Source organism: Ostrea edulis, chromosome 2, assembly GCF_947568905.1.
Source record: "Ostrea edulis chromosome 2, xbOstEdul1.1, whole genome shotgun sequence".
In the NCBI taxonomy this organism is placed as follows: Eukaryota; Metazoa; Mollusca; class Bivalvia; order Ostreida; family Ostreidae; genus Ostrea; species Ostrea edulis.
The window spans coordinates 70,184,913-70,200,371 of NC_079165.1; the positions used below are offsets into that span (position 1 = coordinate 70,184,913).

General features: G+C 34.1%; 1 protein-coding gene across 1 annotated transcript in view; it reads left to right on the forward strand.

The window, feature by feature from the left end:
* Window positions 1-14,179, forward strand: part of LOC125680711 (uncharacterized) — a 15,818-nt gene extending 1,639 nt beyond the window's left edge. Inside the window, exons 2-3 of the mRNA XM_056153448.1 lie at window positions 9,628-10,215; window positions 12,547-14,179. Of these exons, the coding sequence (XP_056009423.1) occupies window positions 9,628-10,215; window positions 12,547-13,013 (1,055 nt within the window). The 3' untranslated portion in view covers window positions 13,014-14,179. The remainder of the gene's footprint in view (window positions 1-9,627; window positions 10,216-12,546) is intronic.
* Window positions 14,180-15,459: the final 1,280 nt, after the last annotated feature.

Consider the following 15,459-nt stretch of genomic DNA (forward strand, 5'->3'; position numbering starts at 1 on the left):
TGTACCTTATTCTCCCTTTTCGATACCTATGTCTGTAGTATTTTGAATTACGGATGTGAAGTGTGGGAATTACATAAAGCACCTGACATTGAAAAGGTTCATCTGGATTTTTTAAAATTTGCACTTGGTGTTCGTAAAAACACTAATACAACCATGGTTTATTTTGAAACAGGGCGTTTACCATTGTATTATGTTCGTATTTTGAGAATGTTCAAGTTTTGGTTTAAACTATTGCAGTCTGAAAATTGTATACTTAATGTTGCATATGAATGTTTATACAATATCTGTGAAAATACAAAGCACACAAATCGTAACTGGGCTACTTTTATCAAGGAACAACTTGATTGTTTGGGACTTAGTTATATGTGGCATGATCAACATAACTTAAATAGCCATGTTTGTTTGCCAATAATACAACAAAGATTGAAGGATCATTTTATTCAAAATTTACATAGGAACATGCAGTATGAATCAAAATGCACTATTTACAAACATTTGGTTGATACTTTTTGCTTGCAATATTACCTAGAAAAATATATTCTTAAATTGTACAAAAAGGGTATCTCCAAAATAAGGCTATCGTCACATAATTTATCCATAGAAACTGGCAGACATAAAAATGTACCACGTGAAAAAAGGTTTTGTAAAACATGTATCACTGAAATTGAGGATGAATACCACTTTTTGTTAGTCTGTCCTGTATATTGCCAGATTAGAGCTAAATTAGTGAAGAAGTATTACTGGAGTAAACCCTCCATGTTCAAATTTATACAACTACTAAGTGTGAACAATGTTAAAGAACTCTGTAACTTGGGGAAATTTATCTGTAGAGCTCTTGAACTAAGAACAGTCCATAATATGTAATTTGTATCGTCATTCTCCTTTTTTACTATCACTATACTAGTGTATTTACTATATAATATTGTATGTTAGATGTCTTTGAAAGAATTGGCCGTTTATTTTCAGCTTTGTAATTATTATCCATGTTCAATTTTGTTATAATGCTATAAGATGTATGTCTTTCGCAATAAAGTTATTATTATTATATATTCATTCGGTTGCCTGATGCATGAAACGAAAAATCACATGGAATTCATTTTAAAAGCATGTTTGGTTTTCAATATCGAGTAGAACATTGTTATGAAATTGTAGAGTTTCTCAACTGTGTGCAGATATGCCCGTTTTAATCAACACTACCAACCCTGTAAATTATGCATGTCTTGTTCTTTGTCTACTTAATGAACTCCTACGAAGCAATTAGTAATTAGTTAGCAGTTTGTAAATATACTAATGCCCTTGAATGAACAGAAATTAAATGTGATCATGCTTCTTGCATTAACAATGTTGCGAACCTTGTGATTTCTAATTAATTTTACGGACCAAAGAACAATACAATTAAGGGAAATGCTCTCTTGCTATTTATCAACAGGAAATATTCCTTAATCAAAATTAACAAATCTTGTCATGATGATATATTATTAATGCAGAATTCAATTACAATATATTAAAGACCTTGTGTGCAGTACAGCTTGTCTTGGCGTTGGACAGGCGCGTTATACGTCGTAAGCACTTGGCGTCTCGTCCGACCTTTAACTCTGTGCTGCGAATGCTTGGTTCTACCAATGACATTCTGCCGCACTGATCACCTTTATTTACAACTTATGAGAACAATTAATCATAGCATAAGCAAATCTAATTTTGATGAGTATTCTTAAATTTCTAATATCAATACTAATCAGTAAACGAAGAGAAGAGCTCTTCAAAGTTTTTATAACAAAACATAAATACAAGGACTTGATAATAGACACAATAAAACACATGGGATAATATCTTTGATGACTCTACAAATTATATCATGTTTCCATCGTGTTCATGCCCCCTTACTATAAACAACCTATCCACTTAAATTCTTTTATTATACATGTAATGCATAATACCCAGTACTTTATGCAATGATCCCCGTAGACTTTAATTGCTGAAAAAGCATGATATCTCAATACATAATTGTAGAACAATTTTTCTAATGCTTTAGTACAGAGATGATGCTTGAAATATTTTCCTATTTTCCTTTTTAAAACGTCAGAAGCCTCTACCGTAAAGCGTATGCCTACTTGTTTTTTCTACATACAGGGATATAAATGTTTACTACAATGACTGTAAACGAAAGTAGAAAAAGTATTTTTGATTTACAAATTCACATGAGTAAACGTATTTGTTGCTTCATGTAACAAATGATATTCAACATGTACCCTGCTGAAATTTAAAGAGGCCACATATTCTCTCTCTCTCTCTCTCTCTGATACATTCGATAATTCTCCAATCACAGAAACATCACCAGCTGTAGGCGAAGAGATACATATTTCTTTATCGTGTCATCGCCTATCGCGACATAGGTCCTCCGTCATTAAGGTCATTTACGAAAGACCAATGACTTTGGCTTTGAGAATCGAACCTGTACCTTCCAATTGAGAAGTGAGCACTTTAACCACTAAGATACCACGACCGGTGCAAGGAATTCAGATTTAAGTCTTTTGGTTAGTATATTAGCTATTTCTTTAGATAAAAGACAAACATATTGATACAAAAGATAACATACCGATAAAACCAGGCAAATGTTAAGAACTCTTAAAGAGTGCATTCATTTCTAAATCATAGTTTATACAATTAGAAAATATATTTTGAAGTAGATGTACATGTATAATGTACTAACAACTGTATGACAAACGGTATGATTTCAGCTTTTCCATCGCCAACTTTTTATAAACATATGTAGCAACATCCTAATATCACCCAAATATGGTGTTTATATCTCTCAACTGATTCGATACGCTAGAATTTTTCTGCGTATGATCAGATTTTAAATCGAGGCAGGCTACTCACAAACAAGTTAATGTTACAGGGGGTTGAACAGTATCGTTTAAAATCAGCATTTCGCAAATTCTATGCTCGTTATAATGATCTAGTTTGCCAATACAACATATCATTGGGTCAAATGCTGTCTGATGTGTTTCATACCGATTGTTAGGCCGTTCTTGGCACACTGATTTTGACTACGGATAACTCCGTTTACCTGATCAGGATATAGGGCTCATGACAGGTATGACCGGTTGACAGGGTATTTTTACTCCTCCTAGGCATCTGATCCCACCTCTGGTATATCCAGGGGACCTTGTTTGCCCAACTCTCTATTTTCTATTCCCTATAGGAGTTATGATATTGATCGCTATTCCTTATCATCATCTTTCATACTATTGTTGCGATTTTAAGAGCATAAATGCTTTCATTAAATACATTACTTTCGTTGAGAGGATCGGGCAAGATCTCCGTCATTTTTGACAAGGGACTTCTGGAATTGGCGTCAAACATTTTTCTTGTTAAAGGTTTAGATTTAGCTCGGATTATTTCGCGCGCTTTAGTCATTAGAGCTCACAGTACGAACCAGCTCGCTATAAATATGTTGGTATGTTTTGATAAGACAATTTCATATAAGGGAATAGAATGCTAATTTTCTGAATGAATTCATATTGACAAGGTGTGACCAAAGGCGATTCATTTCATCGCAGTGTTAATGTTCCCGTCCGAGATGTCAACAAAATGCCATATCATACACTAGTTGGTAGTCTTCGTGGCTGCATATTATTCCAATCAAAACCAAGTGTATCATTTTGATCTTCCCAATACGCCTTTAAATGAAGAAACGGAAATACTATATAGTTGTTTTTATTTCATGATCTGCAAACATCGATTTTCTTTTATTTCCGAGAATTGTACCTATACGTTATAATGGTATTGGATTATGTGTATTATTGTTCGTAATACAAGATATGTGCAAACCAGCATTTAAGGTAGCACTTGTAAGTGTTTCAATAGAAATGTACACTAAACATATGATGTAGCTGATGAATGTCAACAAGTAATTAGATTCAGAAAGTTTTAGGGTGAAATTAATTCCCCCTTTTTCAACTTTCGCTTGAACAACAGTATGCAACTTCTGAAAATACAAAGACCAAATTTGCGATGCCTAAACAGAGTGAAGCTGTGTCTGAACGCGATGTTGGTCTACACGCTATCACGTGACGTTTTCTTTAAACATTAGTACCATGTCAGCTGTGTAGCTAGCCGCTTGTCATAGGTCGCATTCGTAATTTGTAATTATATAATTATTTCTTGTTTAACATTAACCTAAGGTTATGTTAATGACAAAACAAGATAAATCACAAACAATCATGTTACACATTTTTAATTGTTATTAATTACAATTCCCCCATCTGTAAAAATTATCGTACTTTTGAATATTAATCGCTATGAGAGTATGTATTTACATATCTAAAGTACGAAATCAATTGCAGAAAGCAATGACCTCTGACTTAGGTGGTAGAAGTGTAGATTACAAATAGTTTTCTACAACTTTCATTCTCAATACCGAGCTATTGTTCTTATTTACCATTACGCTTTTATTTCTGAGCATTGATCTGTTTTCCCCCTTTAAATTCCTTTCTGTCCACACAAATAACAGATCAATGATGCACTTACTTGTAGGGGTAGTTTATGCTTGCGATGTTCAGAGGTTAAATCCCTTGATACACAGAGGAGTAAATGATGGGTTCGTTAAGGAGTAGATTCATTTCTCTGAATCTCGTCACTATATTCACTATATTGAGTCTTCTCTTCCTATGCTGCTCATTTTATGGACCCAAAGTAACTTTAAGCATTCAAGGTTTGTAAAATCGAAATATATAATTATATGTATATATATCTTCTCGCATTTGATTTTATCACTTCATTACAATTAGAATGTACTTAAATTTCTTTTTAAAGACGTTTAAGAAGTAGAGAACTAGAAGGTAATTGATGTTTACTAATCCGATATTTTGCCTTCCATATGTCTGCCATTTGTAATGATAATTATTCCCTCATGAATGCGATGCAGAAGTAAACAATGCCCGTATGAATCTTGATCAATATAGTACGTCTATCTTAACAGCTGGGAATTGCGACAGAAATGAAAATGGAATGTAAATATGATTTTTTTTTCAGTTTTGAAAATACATGAGGGTATGAACTGCAACGCTTCACGCCGGCAAAATTTACATGTTAAAGTGCTAACCCGCTTCATGAAGTATGTTGGTGTAGAACATCGCAGTTCATGCACTCATGCATTTTATAAAATGAAATGTATTTCTTTGAAATATATATGCCGTAATCTTTAGATATTATCGTAGAAATAAAAAAAACCCGACGTGTTTTATATCAAGCTATGTAAGTCATGCAAATCATGCAATTTTACTCAATTGGATTAAAAAGTAATCAAACTAAATCTGCAGGGGGGGGGGGGGGGGGGCATTCGGCGATAAAATACAGTCAGACGGAAACAGGGTAAAGAGAACCACTTTGTGCAATGGAAGGGGAGTTAGATTTCATGTGTAACATAAAATCATCATTCAGTACGACTACGTACTATAAACGAAATCCTCATCTCCAGTGGTGTTTCTAATAATATTTTTCTCTCACGCTTGCGCACATCCACCATAAACATCATTTCTTCAAATGCATTAGAAAACCATCGTTTTCTCCTTACAGTGTTTAGACCAGTACTCCTTTAATACCCGTATATAATTGGCCGACTTTGTTAAATCGTATTACCGGTCGTGGTAGCTCAGTAGTAGAGAGTTCGCTTTGTAACCGGGAGGTCGTGAGTTGGAGCCCCGCTCGTGCCATTTTTCTAATCTAAGTAGTTAAAACAGGTAATGATTGCTCCTTAACCAAACAGTCCCGTGTGGATCTGGGTTAGAATAAGTCCTCAGTACCCCTTACTTGTCGTAAGAGGCGACTAAATGGGCCGGTTCTTCACATAAGAGCGCAAAAACCGAGACCCCAAGTCACAGCAGTTGTTGCACGATAAAGATCCCTCCCGGCTCAAAGGCCGTAAGTACCGAACATAGGCCTAAATTCTGCAGCCCTTCACCGGCAATGGTGACGTTTCCATATGAGTAAAAAAAAAATTCGAAAGGGACGTTAAACAATATTCAAGCAACCAACATACCGACCTTCGCCAAACGCTCCCCATTTCGAAGTGAGAATTACGGTTATTTCGGATATGATCTTAAAAATAGAGGTCCCGTGTCGCGGCAGGCGTTGGCACGCCAAATAACCCTCACTGCTACTGTCTGAGCGCTCTGAAAAATTCCCGATTGGACGTAAAACAATTAATCATTCAAATCTTATTATTTTTTATAGTTTATCATACTAACAAAATGATGGTCTGGTTTTTACATCGAACAAAATACAGGTTAATTCGGCACATATACCTTCAAATATTATGTTGAACATTAAACGGTTTTGAACTTTTGAATGCTGTAAACACAATACTGCCGGTGTGAAAATGTTTGTATTTCTTTGAAGATTGTTTTAAACATCACACAGATCAAACTCAAAATACACAGGTTGTATATAAAGGGTGTTTAAACATAACATTAAGGCAATGATGGTACACATTTGTAAATTATTGTTAATCAAAAAGTCACTGCTAACCGATATTGCTAACATTATTGTTTAGAGAAGGTGCTAGATGTTTACCACGGCGGTAGAAGTCTACATTCAATATGTCGTCAATAACACTTTTCAATAACTGGGTTTTTTTTTTTAATTTAGAAAGAGAAATGGATCTACTCCCCAAATTCAGACTTCTGTATGCCACAATACATAACATACTATAGAATCCTTATTTTGTGCGAGTGTTTATTATGGCAACAGAAAATTAACAGCGAATAATCTTATTTCGCGAAATTACGCGATAATAAATTCCTGGCGTGTATTTAGGAATGTTTAGTATCATTTACTAACTTATGCATAGAATAAAACAGCATATATACATAAAGAAAACTACAGTATTAAATATATCATCCTACCTTTGAAAACGAAGAAGACAAGATCACGTACGCCGTGGTTTATCAAATCAACGTAATTTTTTTTTTACAAGTATGAAAAATTGATTTATTGGTTAAATCTTTTCCTATACATATACAAGTCACATCAACCTTTGCTAACATCCCCTGAACTTAGTCAGTATACATTGCATGAAGAAATTAATGATTAATATAAGTAGTGAAATGTGTATTTAAAGGCATTATATAATTGAAAAGTCCGTTAAATAATTCACATTGTAGTAAAAGGTGACATTCATCTTCATCCTAGATTATATGTAGGTTATGCTTGCTCTCCGACCCCTTCAATTTAATTGAATAATATTGTTTAAAATAAAAATCTTCAACCTTACATGTATAATTACCGACTCTCCAATCAGGTCTTGGTTGTTGGTAGATACATTCAAGCTGCTCCCATTTTATTTCTCAATGTAAATATACCAAACAGTAGACAAAAATAAACAGCACGCTGGACATAAAAAAGGCATGTTGTTTGATGTTGAATTGGGCCGGAGATAACGAAGATAAAGGCTGGAATACTAGGAGGTTATTTTGAGAATTTTTATGTGTTTTACACGCGGTACGGATCTGTCGTTTGACCTTCCTCATTATTCACTTCTTAAGATAAATACATTAATAAATTTACGGTTAAAAACATTTACGTGTACCCACGTTTGTAAAATTGATTAAATTGATAGCCTAAAACAGAACAAACACGAGTTTTCTACTTACTTTTATTGGCAGAAAAATCTTTACCCTTAGATAGGGTTGAAGATAGGATGTCTCAACTTCAGCATTCCATGTTAACATGAATGTTGCAGGTTCATAAATGCATGTATCGTGTGCTTGAATCGAACGTGACTTGTTAAAACACTGTAACAAGGCCCTATATATACATACACATTTTATTTTACTTCAGTTTCAGTTTAATCGATATTTAACACACTATTTTACTGGTATGTATATACATTACGGCAGCGTTTTGGTGCGTTATGATTCAGCCCTTTTTTCTTAATATGGGAATTCTTCAAAGCTTATGGTTGTATTTATGTAGTGAAACAACGTAACTTTTGAAAAACTATGAGTGTGACGTTTTACGCCGGCACGCTTCATGAAGCGCGTTAGCGTTACAGTTCATATCCTAATGTAGTTTATTTCTTATTCTTACGTTCTACTTTCATTTCTGTCGGGAATCCCAGCTGATCAAAAGACGTACTATAATTTTCTGTATTCACACGCACATTGTTTACAACCGCAACGCATGGTATCATTTATCAAACGTAAAACATAACAAAAGTAAATATTACATTTTGCAAACAATTCTTCAGCAGCGTTTGAATTTCAAATAATATGTTGATTAAATACGTAAAATCTAATCTACACTAATAAGGATAATATTCGGTTAAATGTGTTTTTCATTATTCTCAGTGTGTGTGCAAAAAAGCCAGAAGCGAAAAGTGTAATAATTAAAAGGGGGTTGGGGTTCACAACACAATATAAACATTAATGATGCAAACCAGCGTATAAGAGTGAAGATGAAGATATGATTACCTCCCCTTGGTTAAAGGCTTAAGTGAGGTTTTCTGATCAGTTTTTATCCCGAATCTGGCGTAAACATTCATATTTTCCTACAATTCAAATCCACTTGGTCAATGTCAGTCAAACATCGAAAAAAAAAAACATCATTAGGTAGCTTCACATTTGTTGGAAAGAAAGCCTTTGTCCCTTCAAAAGGGATGTAATCATAGGGGAAGTGTTAAAAAATCTTCTCAAAAACCACTAAACCAGGGAATCCAAAATTGTATGGTGGCTTCCTTGTATATACATGTACAATTTGATACTGAAGATAAACCACGAGCCCTGTAACCTGACTGGGACCAACATGTATGGAGGGGTTTCAGCGTTTTACAAAGACATGCGTATGGAAATTCTTCAAAAATGTTCTTCTCAAGAACCGCAAGTGCACAGGATGTCAGATGATCTGCGTGGGACCCCAATAAGGATGTAAAGTTTTCGTAGGGTTGTATACGAACATTATTTTGAAAACGTTTGTTTGCATCATGACCCCTGGGGTCGAAATAAAACCATGACTGACTGGGTTAAACGATTTGTTAGAGAACTTGAAACTGATCTGATGAAAAGTATGGCCCATAGGCCTCTTGTGTAAGTGCGTATGCATGGAAAGGATTTTTTACATTTCTAAATGCTCAATGATTGTCTCGATAAGCTTTCCTACAGAATAATGTTTATCAATGCAATATGGTCCCGTGGAGATTCGGGTTAGAATAGGTCCTCAGTAGCCCTTGTTTGTCGTAAGAGGCGACTAAATGGGGTGTCCTTCGGATGAGATTGATTAAATATTGTTGAACGTCCCTCTCGACAATCTTTCACTCATATGGAGACGTCACCACTGCCGGTGAAGGGCTGGAGACCGCAAAAACCAAGGCCCCGTGTCACAACAGGTGTGGTACGATAAAGAACACTTCCTGCTCAAAGGCCGTGAGCGCTGAGCATAGACCTAAATTTTGCAGCCTTCACCTGTTCACCGGCAATGGTAAAGTCTCCATATGAATGAAAAATTCTCAAGCGGGACGTTAAAAATAAACAATCAATCAATGCAATATGAACGTGGTATATTGAATGTATAGCTTAAAAAAGACAAGCAGTGCTGAATAAACAATATATTTTTATATTCTAATTTCAGATAAGTTACAGTCTGAAATCCTGAAAGAGAAAACAACAAACAACACAGCTTATTCGGAATATATAGTCCCATTTTCAAACCAAACTGTGTGCCAAACTTTCCCAGACACAAATGACTGGACATTTCAGTGCGGTGTACCATGCAACGAAGTGAAACTAACAGATGTGACAACAACAAAAATTGACGTCATCAAATCGTGTTCAATGGTGGAAGAGGGTGTCACGTGGTCAAGGGTCGCAAACAAGACACTTTTTCATGTACCATATCAATCCCGGTGCCTAGATAATCTTTTAAATGACTACTGCCAAACATCCAATGTCGTGCCAAACATTGCTCATTACATATGGTTTTCAAAAAGAGAAATGAACTTCTATCATTTTTTAAGCTTCACAAGCGTGCTGAAACATTTAAAGCCATGTTTGATATTAGTCCATGGCGATGTTCCTTATGGACTGTACTGGGAATACATCCTTACGATTGCTAATAATATAGTAAATGTAAAGATGGAACCACCTACCACTATTTTTGGGAGAAAGATCGGTCGCATAGAACACCAGGCTGACGTGACTAGGCTTCTGGTCTTGCGAGGTAATGAAATATGGTGTAACTTCTGGACATAGAAATTATGATACTCTTTGGTAGATTCATCCTTTGGGATACTGAAAATTGATCTCTATAAACTTAAAGAATGGTAAACCTTTTCATTTAAGGCCTACGAAGTAATACACCTTTCGGAAATCAAAGGCAAAATTTGCTGAATGCCTTTCCTTTAAAGTGACCTTCATTTTTATTAAAAATTATAAAGTTTATTTTTGTTGAAGTGTACAAGTCTGTGATATGTGTTATATATAAAGTTATAAAGTATACACTGGTAATCCTTCGATGTCGTATATTTTTAAGTCGGTAGAAATTAACATCTACATGTATGACGTAATCCTTTATAGACTTGCCTGTACGATGTGGGGTCTATACCATTTTTGTGTTTATACATTAAATAGTGGTTTTATTGATTGATATCTAATGGTTGCACCTGCAGCTGGTAGGGGATGCTTACTCCTCCTAGGCACCTGATCCCACCTCTGGTGTGTCCAGGGGTCCGTGTTTGCCCAACAATCTATGTTGTATTGCTTATAGGAGTTATGAGATTGATCACTGTTCGTTATCTTCACCTTGCATGTACTAATATTGTACAAATGTAATAGCTTACTTAATAATTCGTCTGTCTATACAAAATCTTCATTCTTCGACGGTTTTATCTTCAGTTATTTTTATAGAACCAGTCTAACAATATACTAGTAGTCTAGGTTAGCATATGACACAGGAACCGGTAATTCTGTCTGTAATAATTCCCTATAAAATATGTCACAGGAACCGGTAATTCTGTCTGTAATAATTCCCTATTAAATATGTCACAGGAACCGGTAATTCTGTCTGTAATAATTCCCTATTAAATATGTCACAGGAACCGGTAATTCTGTCTGTAATAATTCCCTATTAAATATGTCACAGGAAACGGTAATTCTGTCTGTAATAATTCCCTATTAAATATGTCACAGGAACCGGTAATTCTGTCTGTAATAATTCCCTATTAAGAGGCTATACAATACCACCCCCTATTCGATGAAAAAACCCTTAATTTTAATAGGGTGGTATAGTATAGACATCTAATATCATTATTACAGGCAACATTAGCGGTTCCTGTGACATATGTCTGAGTAAGATAGTTATAATGACGATATGAGATAAACATACAATTCCAAAATTACTGTTTATCTTTTTGGAGAAACGATCATGAACTTAAGATATGATGTAATGTGCAAAGTACTTCTCCATTAATTTATAATCAGCAATACATGATAGATGACATTTAAGTAATGTGTTCCAGGTGAGGTGTCGGAAACGCGATGTCAGTGTGAACGCCATGTAATTAAGTACGTGATCAACAATTCATTAACAAATTAAATTATTCGCGATAATGAAACTAATTTTTGTTAATTTGAATTATTCTGATATTCCTAAATTCACAGACTGATTCTTGTCAATTATTATATGATATGACCATGTCTAGGTGGTGCATATTGACTAAGTAATACGATTAATTTGTATTTTAATGGTAAAAACACGAATTAAATACCGTATCATTTTAAATAACGTTCATTTTCATAGTTTCAAATCTGATTACTATACAATTCCTGATTGCTAGGTTTGTAAAAGATAGATGAAAATGTAATCATAATATTATATATACCTTTGTCTGTTCTAGATTGTCTTTTTAGCTCAACTGAGCTATAAGCTCAAGTGAGTTTTACACATACAGAACTACTTGACCATTTTCCACCAAACTTTGTCAAACGCGTCTTTGGGCAAATATAGAGTAAAAAATAACTGTTCAAATGAAGGATCACACCCTTTTCAAAGGGGAGATAATTATTAAATTTGAAAAATGGTTTCATAATTCAAGGTAACTCCATACTCGCATTATTATCTGATAAAAATTATGTATTTATTTCCAGTTATTAGAGTTAAAACCAATAAATTTTCAATTAAAATATGTATAGGTCATTGCACATTTTAAGACATACATAAACAGGATTTCCTTAAACAGCATAATAAAAATTTCACCAAAACTGGTAATAACGATAAAATATTACTCATTACGATTTCATGAAACTGTTTCTTAACAAAAATATGTTAAATGTCTGTGAAAAGTAAAGGAAATATATCGCATAATGGACTTGATAAAGAAATCAATGAAAACAAAGTTTTATATTATTCCATATTGGTGAAAGGTGACTCAGATGAGCGTAGTAGCCCATGGGCCTATTGATAAAAATTGGATTTTGTTTGCAGTAAATATATCTTAATCATCATTGTTTAAGGATAAGGAACATTATAATTTACAATTTTTTCCCTTTTCAGAATATGGAGGAATTTACATAGACACTGACGAAATCATATTACGATCTATGGAGGATTTGATGAATTACACGTTCACCTTAAGCCACGCTGTAGACCACAATTTAAGTAATGGACTTATATTATCGGCACCAAATGCCACTTTTATTTCTCATTGGTTAGCCGGATATAGAACGTACACTAAAGCCCAGTGGGCGCAACACTCTACTATTTTACCGTACAAACTGTCCTTAAAATACCCTAATCTCTTGCATGTAGAAAACAAAACATTTGTGAGACCAAATTATACACAGTTAAAGCTTTTATTTCGAAAAAATTTCAACTGGTCAAAGAATTATGCCATTCATTTGTATATTCGGTTCTACAAAAGAATGCACACTTTTATGGACGTGAGACGTTTGAATACAACCATGGGGTCTGTAGCGAGGTATATTTTGTATGATAATAAAGAGCTTTGTTTAGATGTATAATTAAGATTCAAAATTCTGTATTTTCGAGGGTATTAGCTTCAATGTTTATAAAGGAGTTGCATGTATATCAAAGTGATCTCATTGTATTGTCCTTTGACACTAAAACCAAAATAATTCGTTATTTCGTTCTTTAATTTAAGGTGGCTCAATACTGCAATAACAATAGGAATGAGTAGTAATTAATATTCTAGGTAAATCTATGAAAAAATACAAAGGTATGCAGTTGTCAGTGTGTCGCTGTAGTTGTCAGTGTGTCACTCCTAATACTAGTATACAAATGTACTGCAACCTGTATAAAACACAAGGGTTTAAATTGAAAATAATGACCCTCATTTTTTAAATTCAACAACCTGCTCATTCTCATTCTGATAAATAAATTCATTTCTTAACGACAAAATTGAAACTATAATAAGTCTTATTATTAACAACTTGTAGCTTGTTGGAAACCTTGCATCACACATAGTCTCAGCATTTACGGACGCAGTGTCTTTTTCATGATAAGAGGGTGTTGACTATATGTAATTGTGTTTTCCATTTTTTTGGCTTTGGGAAATAAGCAGTCATTTGTCAGAATGCTACATCCAAAAGCATTTTCTTCTTCAAAATAGATGTGCTATGTTTGTCACCTTTTATTCTGTTGCAACAACAAATTCCGTTGATTTGAAAATAATCACAAAGCAAAGAAAAAAATTTCCATATTGAAACATCCCATGTCTGCATTGTTTTACTAGCCAAATACCAAACATGTCCATTGTCTTTCGCACTTTCTATCAGTTTGCACGATATCCAATGTCACAAGTCATGCCTACCTATCATGAATACAGGGTGGAGCTCATCTCGAGCTTCCGTTTATGTCTTAAGCCCCGCCCTGCATCTCTGATACAATATATATAGGAAGCAAGCACTTAGATATTTCTTAAAATTTTATCTGATGAATCAAAATAGAATGAAAATATGGTATATACTTTGAAAATTATAAGGCATACATGTATCCAGTTGTAACATGAAATCAGAATACCATGCGCCATTGTGTAATTTGTACGTGTATTCTATACTATTTATTTATTTAATGTATTATTCCACTCCTTTTGTTATTGTTATTAATATTATTATCATTGATGTAATTATTTGTTACTGCTGATTATCATTCTATGAATTAAAACAAGTAAAATAAACATCAGATATACGATTTTTGTATTGCATGTTCAGTGTGTGTGCGAGTGTGTGTGTGTGTGATGAACTATAACTTAAGGTAGCTCCATCCTCATGTAACTTATCAATAATAATGGTTCAAAGTGGAAAAACTGTATTAATTTTCACTCAATATAGCTTAATTTAATTAATAAATAAAGAAAATGTATATGTTGCCACCTTTTTAAAGATGGCAGACATACCAAAAACAAAAGTATGGGTCAACATAAGAAAATCACATATTTTCGTAAAACAGAATAATAAAGAATAGATAAAAACTTGTTAGAATGACAAAGTGTTGGTGTCAACAGTTTAGAAAAACTGCTAATATATGAATATGTATAATTTGATTGTGGATAATAGGGAAAATATTGTAGTAGACATGCAGTCGAGGAAATACCAGCATAGGAGTTATTGCCCTTGACAACATTTAATTCATTATCTAAGGAAACATAAACTTTTCACTATCAATAATTTACCAGATATTTTTTATTTTATCCAGTGAATAAAATTCCTGTGAAAGATATATTTCTATCATGCACAAAGTTTAATTTGATAAAGATTTTTGCAAAAACCTATGACATCACATGATGTTCGATCGACCTTAAAACAATTTATTGATAGATGGGTGTGTAAGATGAAATGAAATATCTAATGGCGAGTGTTTGGTACAATCAATTTAACATTCAAATCTACCCCTGCGAAGAACCGGGGAATCACGAAACACCGAGGGATTACCTCCCTTTGACACTGACGAAAATCGCTTCTACAGGTCTGGACATGTTACTTGGTACCCACTTTCAAGAGTGGATGCTACATACAATGAGTGATTTCAATTCTGACCCGAACCATAACTCTACTCTGTCTGCCCTGGTGATCATCTTGGTTCAGACGCCCAGGGGTAAACCTAAAACTTGTGCTTTGTGCAAGAAGGATGAAGTCGGTCCCTCGGGTACAACTGAATTGACCCCAAATCCTCCCCAGCACCGAGGATAGAATATGTCGAGTTTTGAGCTAGGCATAAGAAAAATCATCATTTATGGTGAATCCCAAATTCCACCAAATGGACTTGTCGATACAAGACACTCACCACCATTCTTTATCATTGACATTGATAGCTAAAAAATTTGTGCAAAGTAAATACTAAAAATTAAAAGCCTCCAATATCAATGTAAAATACACAAGAATTGATATTAATACTCCTAAGAAATAAGGTTAGGGGTAAAAAAAAAAATATAAATCATCGGGTTAAAAT